This window comes from Heterodontus francisci, chromosome 4 (assembly GCF_036365525.1).
Source record: "Heterodontus francisci isolate sHetFra1 chromosome 4, sHetFra1.hap1, whole genome shotgun sequence".
Taxonomy (NCBI): Eukaryota; Metazoa; Chordata; class Chondrichthyes; order Heterodontiformes; family Heterodontidae; genus Heterodontus; species Heterodontus francisci.
The window spans coordinates 190,912,934-190,927,920 of NC_090374.1; the positions used below are offsets into that span (position 1 = coordinate 190,912,934).

At 39.9% G+C, this 14,987-nt stretch overlaps 1 protein-coding gene across 2 annotated transcripts in view; it reads right to left on the reverse strand.

Moving 5' to 3' along the window:
- Positions 1 to 379: 379 nt before the first annotated feature.
- Positions 380 to 14,987, reverse strand: part of LOC137369462 (uncharacterized bromodomain-containing protein 10) — a 111,247-nt gene continuing 96,639 nt past the window's right edge. For both annotated transcript variants that reach the window (XM_068030709.1, XM_068030710.1), the window contains 3 exons: positions 13,731 to 13,846; positions 9,978 to 10,162; positions 380 to 4,674 (listed from right to left, as the gene is read on the reverse strand). In XM_068030709.1, the coding sequence (XP_067886810.1) occupies positions 1,070 to 4,674; positions 9,978 to 10,162; positions 13,731 to 13,846 (3,906 nt within the window). In that variant the 3' untranslated portion in view covers positions 380 to 1,069. The remainder of the gene's footprint in view (positions 4,675 to 9,977; positions 10,163 to 13,730; positions 13,847 to 14,987) is intronic.

The window sequence follows — 14,987 nt, forward strand, 5'->3', positions numbered from 1 at the left end:
CAAGGGAAAGAAAATTCAACAGGGCATTATAAGCTTCTAATGTACAGCTGAAAGTTGCAGATTGCTTGAACTCCCACTTTTCCAGGCTAGCACTTACCCTCCCTAACAATATTCATGTCCCACAATCTCCTGAACACAATAACTCATTGTCAGAGTAGTTCCATAAGAGATTAGAAATGCAGAATAAAATGCACAGCTTTATCAAAACTTGGAAGACATTTTCCCCTCTAATATCCAATTGCAAAGAGGGATACATGACCCAATCTACTTGGTCAAACTTTAAGCCAGCACATATTGCTGCACATTTGGAAATTAATCAATATAGAATTATAGCTGGGGAGGAAAATTGCATTCAAATAAAAACAATATAAGAAGCACATAAATAACAATTGCACACATTTTTAATCATGCAGATTTATCTGCATTTTTCTAAACACTGGTCCTTAAAAGCTACTAAACAGCTTAAAAACCTATACATTATATAAACAAGAAACAAATAAATTAGCAAAATTCTTTTGTACATTCACTTTAGTACAACTTTCTGGGTTCAAAAGTATTTACAACTGTACAACAGACGGCAGAAATTTTCTATGTTAAATACTTAAAAAGGAAGCAATAGCATATAAACAAATCTTATGCTTTTTTTGACTGCATTTTTTGTAAAAATCACATACATAAAAGTAGAACATTGCAGCACACCAAAGATGTAGACATTGATACAGGTGGTACTGCAAGTGTGCAAGAAGCTTTTGAGTGCACAGTAAGCAATCACTAAAATTGCTATGCTTTTGTTAAAATTATAAACCAGGGGAAATTTACAAGTCCATTCAAATTTGCTGTCTTACAATTTTTAAATTGTTTTTGTACATTGAAATACACAGATTTCACAGATACAACACAGGGAAAACATCGTTGCAGACTAAATAAATACTTGCGCCTCTCAGACATCTCAGTTATTGTTGATAAGTTGTACCTTATCCCTAAGACCACAACATAATCTGAGAATGATTCCAATTCTATTGAAGGCTCTCTCTCAATCCCCATGGTTTGGATATCTGGCAGTTGTAATTCAAAGATTGGAAGATGCTGAAACGGTCCTGGCAGGGTCAAGTACTTCAGATGCCTTAAACGCAGGGAAGACTACAGCAGCATTCGCACTTGAACTTCCCGAAACATGAGTCAGAGAGGATTGTGACACTACCTTTGCAACAGGATTAACCACAGTATTAATAGCATTTAAAACAGCTCCCTCTGGGCTGACCAATAACTTACTGAAGGAAGTATCTACTGGAAGAATTGTGGCACTCTGGCTCGTAGGGGCTTGGAATTTGCATACTGCATTTTGAAGCTGAGGTCTTGCTCTAGGAACATTTATCAGTGTTGATCCTGTTGTAGGCTGAGCAGTTTTAGAAACAGCAGTTATTGTTTGCGCAGCACTCTGAACACACAGGTTTTGAAGTAACTTTTCAGGTGGAAGAACACAAGAAGACGGACTGAATTGAGAACGGTGGGATACAGCAGATGTTACATCAGTTCTTGCATGAGATCCTAGATTGAGATTTACTGCTTGAGAACTACTCTGTTTCAATGTATTGGAAATCAGCAGGACATGGCTACCAGATCCAAGGCCTTGAGGTGGAACAACAAATCGATGATTGTTAATGACTATCTGAGTTCCTGGGGCCAAAGGAGTACTTGTGTTGATGACTATTTTCTGCCGAATACAAGATTCGTTTAATGGTCCAGAAACTTTGCTGATAGAAGATGGCACAGTTGCTACAGGCTGCATTAGGGAAGTAGCTGCAGTAACTGTATTAGTACTTAAACTGTGTACCGTTGTTTGATGCACCAAGCCAAGACCCAAACCAGCAGGAGACAGCACATTACCAACAGCTGATGCACTCAGGCGAGTGGCTGCTTGCACAGCTGCAAACCTTGGAACAGTATTTGTACTGGTTGGTGATGCTATTGTGTTTGGACTCTGAAAACGAATGACTGCTTGACAACTGTCTTTTGAAAAATGTGGGATTTGTGGGGAAAACGCTGTACTTATTGGTTGAATGTTTGTTGGTATTATCTTTGAATTGACTGTTATTGGGTTTGGCAAAGGGAGAGAAGGAGTCAGCGACTGATGTGGCATCTTTGGCTGCGCAGATGCAAGAAGCATCGATGAAGCAAGGTGCTCTGCTTTCACTGTTGAAATAGCAACAGGAAGTCTAGTTGATAACATCCCTTGATTAGATCCAGACATATTGTCATTTCCTTTAAGCAAAGCAGTGGGAAGTGAACCAAATGTTGCAAAAGTTGGTGTTGGAAGAGTTGCACCTGCAGCTGTTGCTACTGTACCTGCATTTCTAACACACATTTTGATTCCTGTGGAGTTCTGAAAAGATGGAGAGCTCTGACTTCCCATCACAATGGAAGGAATTACTGAAGTACTTATACAAGTTGTTGGTAATACAGTATTCTTGATAGATAATCCTTCTACCCCCTTTGCAGACATATTTGGCACAACACTGATTCCTGGGATTTTCTGGATGCTGTTTCTTACAAGGTGGGCTGGATTTCCCTTTTTAACTTCTTTTACCTGAAATGGGTCAGACAATGGATTGGCCTTAATTGATGTTTCCCCAGTGTACGGTACCAGTACCACCTGACAAGGGTCTACATTTTTCACTGCCATCTGTGTTGTGTTTAATGGTGGTGCATGCTGCTGATGGGCTGGTTTTGTTAATACTAAGTTGGAGGATGAGGACATTGAACTCATAGATGGACTTATAAAGACTAATTTTTGAGGTTGAGCATTTGTGGGTGCCATGCTGACTTGACTTGTGCTGCAAGGTGCAGCAGAGGGATTTGGAACCAATAAGAGTTTTGACATTGTAGTTCCAGTCAAAAATGTGCTGCTTCCTGACTTATTACTTTCTGGTGGTGTCAGAAATAATTGCTTGCCACTTGCAGTATCAAGTGAGAGTTGCAATGAGGGTGCTTGAGTTACTGTTACCTTATTTTGGACTAGACCTTCACTAGATAATCCAGCAGCAGGGCCACTAACTAAATTCAAGGCATTGTGGGTATTGGTGTGCACAGTTGGACTCTCTGAAACAGTTGACAAGACTGTGGGCAGAGGCACATGAACAGGTACAACTCCTGAATTATTCACAGTTTTGCAGGACCCTAATTTAGTTGTTTCCCCACCCAATTGGTTTAGACCTAATGAAACTGATGAAATGGAACTGGAAACAGGAAGTTGGCCAATGTTTGTAAGGGAAGTCTGTGCTGGAACAAGAAAAGAAGTCAATGGTGACAATGGTTGTGTTTTTGATGCCACAAAGTTCTGAACCTCTGGTAAAAAAGTAAATATTGGCCTTGGTGTAATAGCATTCGGTGAATTTTGGTCAGAGTTGCTTTGCACCTTAACAACACCTGTGTTTCCACCACGTGTCATGACTAAAATGGACTGAGAATCTCGTATGCACACTGTTTTAAGTTCTTGCTTGGTTTCAGTTGATTCCTTTGACTGCTGAGAGTTAAAGCTCTGAGCAGTTCCAGTATTACTTATTGATTTGCTTTGTGTTTTTGTTGGTGTTACTGGCTGAACAGCTGCTGATTGACCACCTCTAGTATTTGATGTCGTAACTGAAGGAGCCATAACTGCAGACATTTCTACCCTTCCTTGTGGTGCAATGACTGATGATGCTACAAGGTTACAAGATGATGAAATAACTTTTGTTGGCTGACTAACAGAAGTTATTACTGTTGCTAAGCTTGCACTGCTCCTATTCTGTCTTAAATTAGAAATCTGTGACTGAACTTGAACAGGTGACAGAGACTGAAGGTCTACTGAAGGAGAATGTCCCAAATTAACAGTTTGAGAGCCAACTGAAGTTCGTTTCTCCAGCTCCTTTTGTGCTTTGGGTGGACTTTCTTTTTCAACATATTTGCCATCTTGTTGTTGGGTCAGTAAGTTTTTCGGTACAATAAGTACCTGCTGCATGATCCTCTCTCCTGTCTTTGCATCAATAACAGGTTGGACTGCAATCTTAATCTGGCTGCTACTGAGATCAATTGGCACACAAGATCCATCAGGCATTTTATACACCATCTGCAGTGGGCCTTTTGAAGATGCAAGAGGCGGTAAACAGGATTTTGCTGGACTTGGATGTGATGCGACTGTAGTTATTTTTTCTTCTGGATTGCTTGTCTCTCTCACAGAGGAGGATGTCTGACTGGTTAAGGTCACTTTGTTCCCATTATGTTTTGCAAGTAAGGCTTGAATAGGTTTGGTCCCTTTCTGTATAGCTGATCTCGATACACTGGTTATCTCACCTTCTGAATTGTCTAACTTGACAAAATGTTCATCTGGCTTGCTCAAGTTGGTAACTGATTCAACTGGAAGATGTACTGTTGCAGATTTTGATTCAATATGTTGGTTTTCAGGCTCAGTGGCAAATGATGCATTTACTATGTTGTGATCTGCACCAGCTTCATTTGTGCTTAGTTTGGTCTTTTTACTAGGAGGTGATTCTTTCCAACATTCATCAAGATCACTACATTTCATTTGTCTTTTAGGATACTTGGACGTTTGTTTCTGTGTTTCTTTACTGGAACATTCTCTTCTTGTGGGCTTCAGTTTACCTGCAGGTATCTCCATGTCTGGCTGCATCATGTCATCTGAAAGATATCAAAATGGTTCATGATAAACACTAGTGAAATGCAAACAATCCTATAACGCCAATAATGTAAACAGCTCAGGAGGTGCATACAGTACTGTACAACGGTTAAGCATCTAACTACATTTATATTATGTTAACCGCTACGTGTTGCAGAAAAGGCTATCGATGATAGCCATTGTAAGCTAGTTATAAAGATGAATCAGTTAAAATCTGATGTCATACTGCCTGATCTGTGGACTCTTAACTAGTCTTAAATAATAGACATAATAAGCTTACCAGTTAAAAGTGAATGGATATACAAGTGTACAAGATGACATGTGGGGTAGAATTTTCACCCTACAACTGGACTAGCCTAATAAAAGGAAGTAATTTACAGATGTAGCATATAATACTGTGAGAATGCATGGGAGATTACATATCAACATTAATTGGCAACGAATTAGTAAGAAAGTTAACAAGATGTTCTTTAATGATATGGTTAAGGTACAGTGCACATGAAGGTAGTGAGCATACTCATCAGCCTACTGCATGATGAGTGTTTGGAATGTTTTAAATGTCATCTTCAAAGGAGCAAAAATAAACAGGTAATTTCCAGGATATATTTCACAGGGATCCACACATTTCAATTAATGGAACTATCATTTCATTCAAAATTTGAGTATAATCTTCAAAATTTAATCTTCAGTTTAAGCCTAACAGCAGAGGCAATTGTAGTTCCTTCAGTTATATTTAAATTGAATTGAAAAGGAATCCAGTCCTGTATTTTTGTTCTAAAAGCCCTACTTTTAAAAAGCATCTTTAAGCAATGAATCTAAGTTTGAACAGATATTCTCCTATACAGGTTAAAGTTTTTATGAACAGTATGAGAGAAACGCCTAATTATTTTTTCATGTAATTTTCCTTAATTTAAAAAAAAAGTGTAAATCTTGGTAATCAATCATCTTCTGTCTAGTTCACACCACTGAATACAGGTCTTGACAGAGTCACCATAAAAGATTCCATAATGTGCAGCAGAAAGCACATTTGTGCAGCTTTTCCCACTTGACCAGAGACTAAAGCTGTGCAAGTACTTTATGCAATAGTACAACATGTATAACAGCCTAACACAAAGGTCAGTTTGAGGTTCACTATAATATGGTAACCCTTATCTATGAGTTCAAATGAAGCATTGTTACTCAGTTTTCAAAGTTGAGGCTGATGAGCCAAATTGACTTTTCTCAATTATTTTAATATGCATATGCAATATAGAAAATTGCCCTAAATTGACACCACTTTCATATGCTATAATAAAGAAGGATGATGTAGGAATGAAATTGTCTGACTAGAAATACTTTTTCCATGTCTGATCATGGTGCTTTGTGCACAATTTAACCCATATTATGGTCAGATCTGGGAATGTCTGAAATTGATAGGCAAATTACCAAAGATAAGACTGAATATCTCTACTTAAAAATGGGTTTGAGATATGCTGCATGGAACAAAATGGATAATAGCTACCCTCATTATTCAAGTGATTATGCATCCTTCACACAACGCAAGAGCCGAGTCTAGCTTGATAGATTCTCGGGAAAGCCAAGGTTGGATTTTAGCTTGGAGGCATGTTCCGTTTGAGGGGGCTATGTTGAGGGCAAGAAACACTAGCATCCTGCTGTTTTTTTTTCCCCTGTAGGTTTCCTTCCCATACCATAACCAGCCTAAATGACTGGGGGGGTGAGGGTGGGGGCCCCAATAGGGGTGCTGGGGAACAGGCAGATCATGAAATTGGGGGTGGAGGTTTACTGGGTAGCCTGTTAAGCCTGGAGGATACATTCCTGCTCAAGCAGTGAGGTAAAGCATTTACCTCATGGATTTAGCCCTTCTCCCCTTCCTTTCACCTTCTGGGTTTCCCCAAAGCCTGGGAAGCCTGGCCAATGTGTTAAAAATAGAATGACTGTTAAAATGAAGGCACACAGCCTCAATACATTTTTTAAATGACCAACCCACCTCCTATGAGCGGATTGGTCGCTCGCTCCATGTCCTGCCTCTGTTAAATCAGGTTCGGTTCTTGTTTCAGATTTTTTGCATTTTAGCCTCTGATCCAACCCTAACCTACCTGTTTTTGGAAGTTATGATTCAGCACCAAGTGTTCAGTAAAGACATGAACATTTCAAGGTGTTGCAGCTGGGTAGTGCTAGATGTAGTCTTCGACTGCAAGAGGCAAAGTACCAGAACCTACACCCTACGCTATTTCATTTTGATGTGAAGCTCATCAACAACTTACCAACTCAAACTCACTACACACACCCACCCATCCCAAAATCCATAAAGCTATTTTATCCTCCAGAGGTGGATAGGTGGAGTTGTGTTGATTGGAAGTTAATTTAGTTTAGTTTAGAGATACAGCACTGAAACAGGCCCTTCAGCCCACCGAGTCTGTGCCGACCATCAACCACCCATTTATACTAATCCTACAGTAATTCCATATTCCTACCACATCCCCACCTGTCCCTATATTTCCCTACCACCTACCTATTCTAGGGGCAATTTATAATGGCCAATTTACCTATCAACCTGCAAGTCTTTTGGCATGTGGGAGGAAACCGGAGCACCCGGAGGAAACCCACGCAGACACAGGGAGAACTTGCAAACTCCACACAGGCAGTACCCAAAGTATTCAAAGAACCACACTGCCTAGTTAGTTAATCTTTCTTCTTCATCCCGCATCCTCCAAACATCACAGAAGCCAACCTAAATAAATAGTCATAACACTAACTGTCAGAGGGAACAGTCAAAAGCTGCTATGCACTGCAGGTTGATGTATATAATGTATCAGGATTACTCCCAATGGCAGCTTTGCATACACCACCATCTGAAGCCTTGTTGAGGGATTTCCAGAAAAGCAACCATGGGAAGGCAGAAACCTCACTACTACCCCCAACCTTCCCTGCTAGATAGCAATGTATAATATACCTGGCTACCTATTTGGTTGCCTGCTCAGGTCAACAGTTTTTTACCCGATAGGAAAATGAGTAACTACCAAGATGCCTAAATTGTTGTTATCTACACTTTCTCAGGGCATCTTCAAGCATCTAAACAAAGTTCTAATTCTGACTAAATTAAGGTTTCAGTTGGAAACTGAAGAGGGCTTTACTCAGCAATCATGAAATATCTTGCATTATGAGCAAACCCCTAATGATCCAAATGGATCATGAAAGACAAATGGCTGAGCATAAAAATCAACCAGAATTTTTTTTTTAAAATCCTTGTTACTCAAATGCTGAAGATAACAACCTGGAACTATTCAGCTTAGCACAAGATTTTTACATAAGCCCTGATATTGGATATTAGGGTGCCGTACTGGAACAATAAATGTATCAACCACCAGAAACTAAAGACTCTGATCTACGAGTTACAGTCTTCCAATGACCAGGCTTTCTCTTGACTTTGGATGCAGTTAATAACACCTCTAAATTGTTCATTGCAATATGAGAGCAAAAGTTGCAGGCCAATAAAGGCTTTGTTGTGTTTTCTTGTATCACTTCAAATACCCATGGAATCAAAGCAAATGCTTGCAGAAACTTTTGTATCCAGTACAGCCTCCAAGCTGTACTGGCTTCTATTCCTGAACAGAAACACAGCTTTCATCTTTGTGCAAGACGACAAGAGTTGGTGGTTATAAGGAGAGGCAAACAGGTCTGCTTCCTGCCACCCTGAATCCTCAAAGTATCCTGAGTGACTCAGCTCATTAAACTGAACTATGAAACAGAGAATCCACTGCTATGATTTCTGCCCTGGCTAAATGCTCATCCAAGAGAAGCAATTCACAAGCTAGAGTAACAATAAAGGTAACAGACCAATGCAATGCTGCCAACCACATACATACCAGGTGAATGTAATGCAGTCTCAATGTGTGCCCAGGCTAGCCTCACTGCCTTTACTTCTAATCGACTGATGGACTAAATGGACTACAACACTGTCTACTTGCTCTTACAGATGGATGCCCCAAGTTGACAAGGGTGTGTTTGTTACAGGGGTACAAGAGCCACAAAAGGCTGCAGTTGAGCTTGTTTTTATTGTAATCTGTTGGTTGAGTAAGTAAGGTTCTTAAAAGGACCCCATCCTTCATAGTCACCCCTTTTTATCTGAAATGATTCCACCATTGTTTCTACCTGTCTTCTCCCAAAATACCTCTTCCACTAGAAGACAGCTATAATAACTGCCAGTTTGCACAGCAATACATCAAAAGTCAACAACCTTGCTGTTAAACTAAGGGCATGACTGTTGTTCTCTGGTGTAGCATAGCAGCCTTCATTTGGGCTTCGATCAGTCTATTAACTTCAGAAAATGCACTAATCTACATTAACTGGCCTCAGCTGAAAAAACCTGTACAAAGACCCTGGTGGCCAACCTACCAAGTAGGTCAACAGAAATATTAATACTCTAATCTAGCCTACCCTTGTTGAAAAACATTTTAGTTATGAACCCCTATCTGGAGAAAAATAAACTGGAGTAATGGCACAAGACCTGGGGCTTGAGAAGTCAAAAGTTTCACTGAATGGTTACAGCACAGGAGGCGGCAATTTGTGCCTGCTCTCTGCAAGAGCAATTCACCTCATGCCACTCCCCTGCCTTTTCCCCGCAGACCTGCAAATGTTTTCTCTTCATATAATTCATAGTGGTGTCAATCTTCCAACATATAACTCTGTAGCTGTAGTCCCAAATGACCTGCTTTTGAGAAGCAGGAATAGTTGCCTCATACTCTAAAGAAGCAAGGTTTAAACTCTATCTTCAGGAATTTCTGGAGACAGACAGTACTGAACTTGCAAACATAGAACCTAGATTCTGATTTGTGCAATTATCACAGACAAATTAAGATGTGCGAGAAAGGTAAAAGCATTAACATTTTCCAGTCACTTCAATTTAAGACTTTCTTCAGCAATTGCTAATGGTACTTCAGTCAGAGTTGTTGCAGCTGGTCAGCTACTAGGACATGATCTGTGGAATTCTGAGCTCAGAAACCCATTTGAGATTGTTTTTGTTGCACATTTTCTTGTATACGAGTTCAAAGATGGCTCTGAACCCTTGAAGACAAAATAACAGAACTAAAATGCACTTGGTTTTATATTTGGTCCTTTTTATGACACTAAATAGCTAGAATAGCTTGTTTTCCTTATAAATAAGCATTCAACATTACAAAAAGTCCACTAATATGCACAAAGGAACAGAACTTGAGTAAATAAGTTAAGTACAACTGGCTCACCTGGACTGTGTACTTTACTTATAAATGTTCAAAACTCAATAAAGTTAAAAAGATGAAGATACCTATTTCACAGCATTCTTTCTTCACTATTTCTTGATGATCAGCAAAGTTTGAGGACCCTGCTTCAATTGCAGCTATGTCTTTTATAAACTCTCCATCCATTTCTTCACTTGGCAAGATATCTCTAAGGAACTCATCATTATCAGGCTCTTCTTTAAAGTCATCAAAGTCTTTCTTCATCCGAGCTCTTTAAAAGATAAAAATAGCAAGCATTTTTATTAATTCGGCTTCCAGATTGCTGCTAGCACACATGAAGTACTCATTCGTTTCGGTGAAAGCTTGTAACCAAGTAATTAAAATAAAAGTGCATTTATATAGCAACTTATTAAATCGCTCAAACATCTCAGATCTTCAGACAGTGAATAGTGAAGTTCAGGAACTTACGTAAGCAAATGTGAATTAATTTGTGTTCAGCAACTTCAGGATCCCACAAACAACATTAAGAAAATAAGCTACTTTATTTGTACTGTTGGATGACAGTTGAGAGGGGGAATGCTGTCAAAACACCAGGAGAACTCTCTGCTCTTGAAAACAGGCATGGGACATTTAATGTCAGGCAGACCTCAGTTTAACATTCCAGACAATCCATACAATGGGTTATAGAGGCTTATGTTTTCTCCAATCTCACCAAATCCACATTTCAGATAGTTCCTCACATACATGTAAACATCGATCAGATCAGCATGCATGAACCAAGGGGTTTTCAACATTTTTGCAAGCCAAAGAGAGAGCGAGGCAGACCGGGGTGTGTGTGTGGTGGGGGGGGGGGGGGGGGGCGGGTGGCGGGTGCAGGAGGGGTGCGGGCAGTGAAACAAGAAAGAGAAAGAGAGGCGCAGGCAGCGACAGAGAGAGGGAGGCAGACAGAAACAGAGAGCAAGTGAAGGGCGGTGGAAGAGAACAAAAAGGGAAGGTGTGTGTTCGGGCAGAGGGCGGGAGAGATTAAATGGCAAAGATGTCATGGGACAAAGGCAAAGTACTTTTGAAGTGCAGTCACTGTTGAAATATAGGGAAAGCAGCAGCCAATGTACACACACCAAGCTCTCATGAACAGCAATGTGATAATGACCAGATAGTCTTCTTTCCGATGTTGAGGTAAATATTGGACAGGACACCAGCAGGGATAACTCACCTGCTCTTCTTCAAAATAGCACCATGGGATCTTTCACCTCCACCTCAGGGGGCAGACGGGGCCTTGGCTTCATGTCTTATTCAGCGCCTCCTAAAGTGCAGCATTCCCTCAGTACTGTTGCAGTGTCAGCCTGGCTTTTTGTGCTCAAGTCTGGAATGGGACTTGAACCCAGAAACTTGTGACTCAGAGGCGAGTGTGCTACCACTGAGCCACAGTTGACAGTGAGGCACCTTTCCATGTTACAAAAATTCCACAGACCCTCTACAACACAACTAATTTTTTTTTCTGTATAAAAATTAGTTACGTAAATAAACAAAGTCAGTATAGACACAATGGGTTTATTGGCCTTCTTCTCTGCTCTATGATTCTATGGAAGTTGATCCGTCACTTTTGTACAGTCTGTGTACAAATGGTATCATCCTTCAAACCACAAAAAGCAGGGGACCCAGTACTGAGCCCTGTGGAACACCACTGGAAACAGCCCTCCAGTCACTAAAACAAACGTCAATTACCCTTTGTTTCCTGCCACTGAGCCAATTTTGTATCCACCTTGCTGTATTTCCCTGGATCCCATGGGGTTTTATTTTTTTTTAAGTCAGTCTGCCAGGTGGGACTTTGCCAAAAGCCTTGCTAAAATCCATGTAGACCAGATCAACTGCACTACCCTTATCTATCTTCCTTGTTACTTCTTCAAAAAATTCGATCAAGTTGGTCAAACAAGATCTTCCCTTAACAAATCCATGCTGACTATCCTTGATTAACCTGTGCCTTTCTAAGTGACAGTTTATCCTGTCTCTCAGGATAGATTCCAATAATTTGTCTACTACTGAGGTTGAAGTGACTGATCTGTAATTATTCGGGTTATCCTTTGCTTCCTTTTTTAAACAGAGGTACAACGTTAGCAATTCTCCAATCCTCCGGCACCACACCTGTATCCAGTGAGGACTGGAAAACAATGGTCAGATCCTCTGCTATTTCCTCTCTCCCTTCTTTTAACAGCCTAGGATACATTGCATCTGGCCCTGGTGATTTATCAACTTTCAAGGATGCTAATCCCATTAATATTTCCTCTCTCCCAATGTTTATCACAACCAATACTTCATACTCTTGCTCCTTAACTACAATATCTGCATCGTCCCCCTCTTTTGTGAGGACAGACGCAAAGTATTCATTAAGAACTATACCAATATCTTCCGCTCCTACACATAGGTTACCTTTTTGGTCTTTTAAGGGCCCGACTCTCCTTAGTTATCCTCTTACTCTTAATTTATTGATAAAACATCTTTGGGTTCACCTTGATTTTGCTTGCCAATATTCTTTCATGCCCTCTCTTTGCTTTCCTAATTTCATTTTTGATTTCACCCCTCCAATTTCTACACTCCTCTCGTCTTTCTGTAGTATTGAGTTCTCGGTATCGGACATAAGCTTTCCTTTTCTGCCTTATCTTATCCTGTAGACTCCTTGACATCCATGGGGCTCTAAATTTGTCCGCATCACCCTTTTTCTTTGTGAGAACATGTTTACCCTGAACTCCACGAATCTCCCCTTTGAATGCCTCCCATTGTTCTGTCACTGATTTACTTTCAATTAGCGGTTGCCAGTCCACCTTCGCTAAATCACTCCTCAGTTTGATAAAATTGGCCTTGCCCCAATTGAGAACTCTAACTCCTGTTCTATCTCTGTCCTTTTCCATACTTATGTTAGAACAGACTGAATTATGATCACTACTACCAAAATGTTCTCCTACTGCCACTCCTTTCACCTGCCCATCTTCATGTCCTAAAACTAAGTCTAAAACTGCACCCTCTCTTGTTGGACTTGCTACATACTGGGCAAAAAGGTTCTCCTGAATGTACCTCAAGAATTCTGCTTCCTCAATTCCTTTCACACTAAAACTATCCCAGTTAATATTGGAGTAATTAAAATCCCCTACTATTACTGCCCTATTGTTCTTGCACTTCTCAGAGATTTGCCTACATATCTGCTCTTCTATCTCCCTATGATTGTTTGGGGGTCTATAGTACACTCCCAACAGTGTGATTGCCCCTTTTTTGTTCCTTAGCTCAATCCATATGGCCTTAATTGATGAACCATCCAACATATCATCCCTCCTCACAGCCTTTCAAGTTCCAAGAGATGGAATCAGCCAAGACTTCTGTCCCAATTGCCATACAGTGAGTCCTCTTGGAGACATTGCCTGTGGATGCTGGTAGAGGACAAGAAATGAACAGGAATGCTGTCCAAATTTAAGGTGATCTCAAAAAGAATTAAAGGGGAGGTAAGAAAAAAAAAAGTTTTTTTCCAAGAATGTGGAATTATGCACCACAAACGGTTATTGAAGTAGAAGCCATATATTCTTGCAGAAAGAGATTGAAAAAGATTGTTAAAATGTATGGGAAGTGGGATGGAGAATGAGCTTAGTTGAAGTACCTCATGGAGAAAAGCACCTTGAGGGGCAAAATAATCAGTTTTTATGCTGCAACATTCTATGATTCTATGAAGATAAGCCACTTGAACACATTATTGAAGAGTTGTGAAACTGCTCCACAGCATGTCTCTCTACTAAAAGGATTAGAAAAGGGAGAGGACAGGAAGATAAAAAGACACACCCGTGTAAAAAAATTACCGATTTCTCTGATGAGCCTTGATTAATTTTTGTTCCCATGGCAGCAGTTCATTCAAGAGTCGTCCTAGGGTACTATGTAAATCTTTTAAAGCTTGCCGTCTGTAAAACCATTTCTCCTGTAGATTAAAAAAAAAGGCCAAATTGTACAGTAAGAATATGGTAATCCAGCTTTCATCATGACTCGACTAGCTCACCTTTTGGTCCCCAGTGCAATAACATTTTAGAATTATCAAACTGTCATTGGCCTTCTGACTCACTAACCTGTAGAACTCTGTATAACGTTTGTAAATTGTTTTTATGAAAGTTCATTTGTTGGCTCCAGGCTTTTGGGCCAATAAAAATTCAAAGATAAACAGGAAAATAATCTCAAATCAAAAGGGTAATTGTTGCAATCAAATTTTGATGCATTATACATTTAATTTTCCCTTAAACATTGGGGAATTTTTGTGATTAGGGAATGGTTCATTATTCCTCACTTTGTGCTCCCAGGAATCTAACATTCCAATGTTAAGAGTATAATACAATCAGCTGCAGAGTTAGGCTCCAATTGTGTATCTGAACAGCCTTCACCATAGCACCAGCATGACACTTTTACTTCTGACACCAGGCATGTGTGTGACCTTTCAGCAAGGTTATCATTTTACTGGCAAACTATGGCTAGATTTGTGCCAAGCATTAGGATATGATTTGAGGTTATCAAAATAATTTCACATAGAAGAGTTATAGTAAAGACATTTTTGACTCATCAGTGTGGGCTAGATTTACATCTAGATCCCCAAAGTGAAAGGACAGCAAGCAAACTAATTCCCCATGGTTCTCGAGACCAACAATGCTCTGTTTTTCTCCCAACAGTCTCTGACTCCCCGGAGTGAATTGCATGCTTTGATATCCAGAAGCCTGTTATAGGTCAGCATAGGTTTAATAACTGATTTGTGCATCTGTAAAAGTTAAATTCATATAATGTTCCATTATATAGAGGCACAAGTAACCCAGCACTAGACAGGTTGAATAGTTCATTAGATTTATTTACAATCAAATGATACAATATGAAAGGCAATATAAGACTGTAAAAGTTATAGTCAACTTGTACAGAACTACAACAACAATGTTTTAGGGTGCATTTACAGTACAATTATAGTGATTAGCTTGAAGTGATTACAGGCGTGAATGCCACCTGAATCAACTGTCAAGATCTGATCAGACACCAGAGCAAAGTGGAGTGAGATCGTTCTGGATAATCAAGTCAGTTTGGCTCTT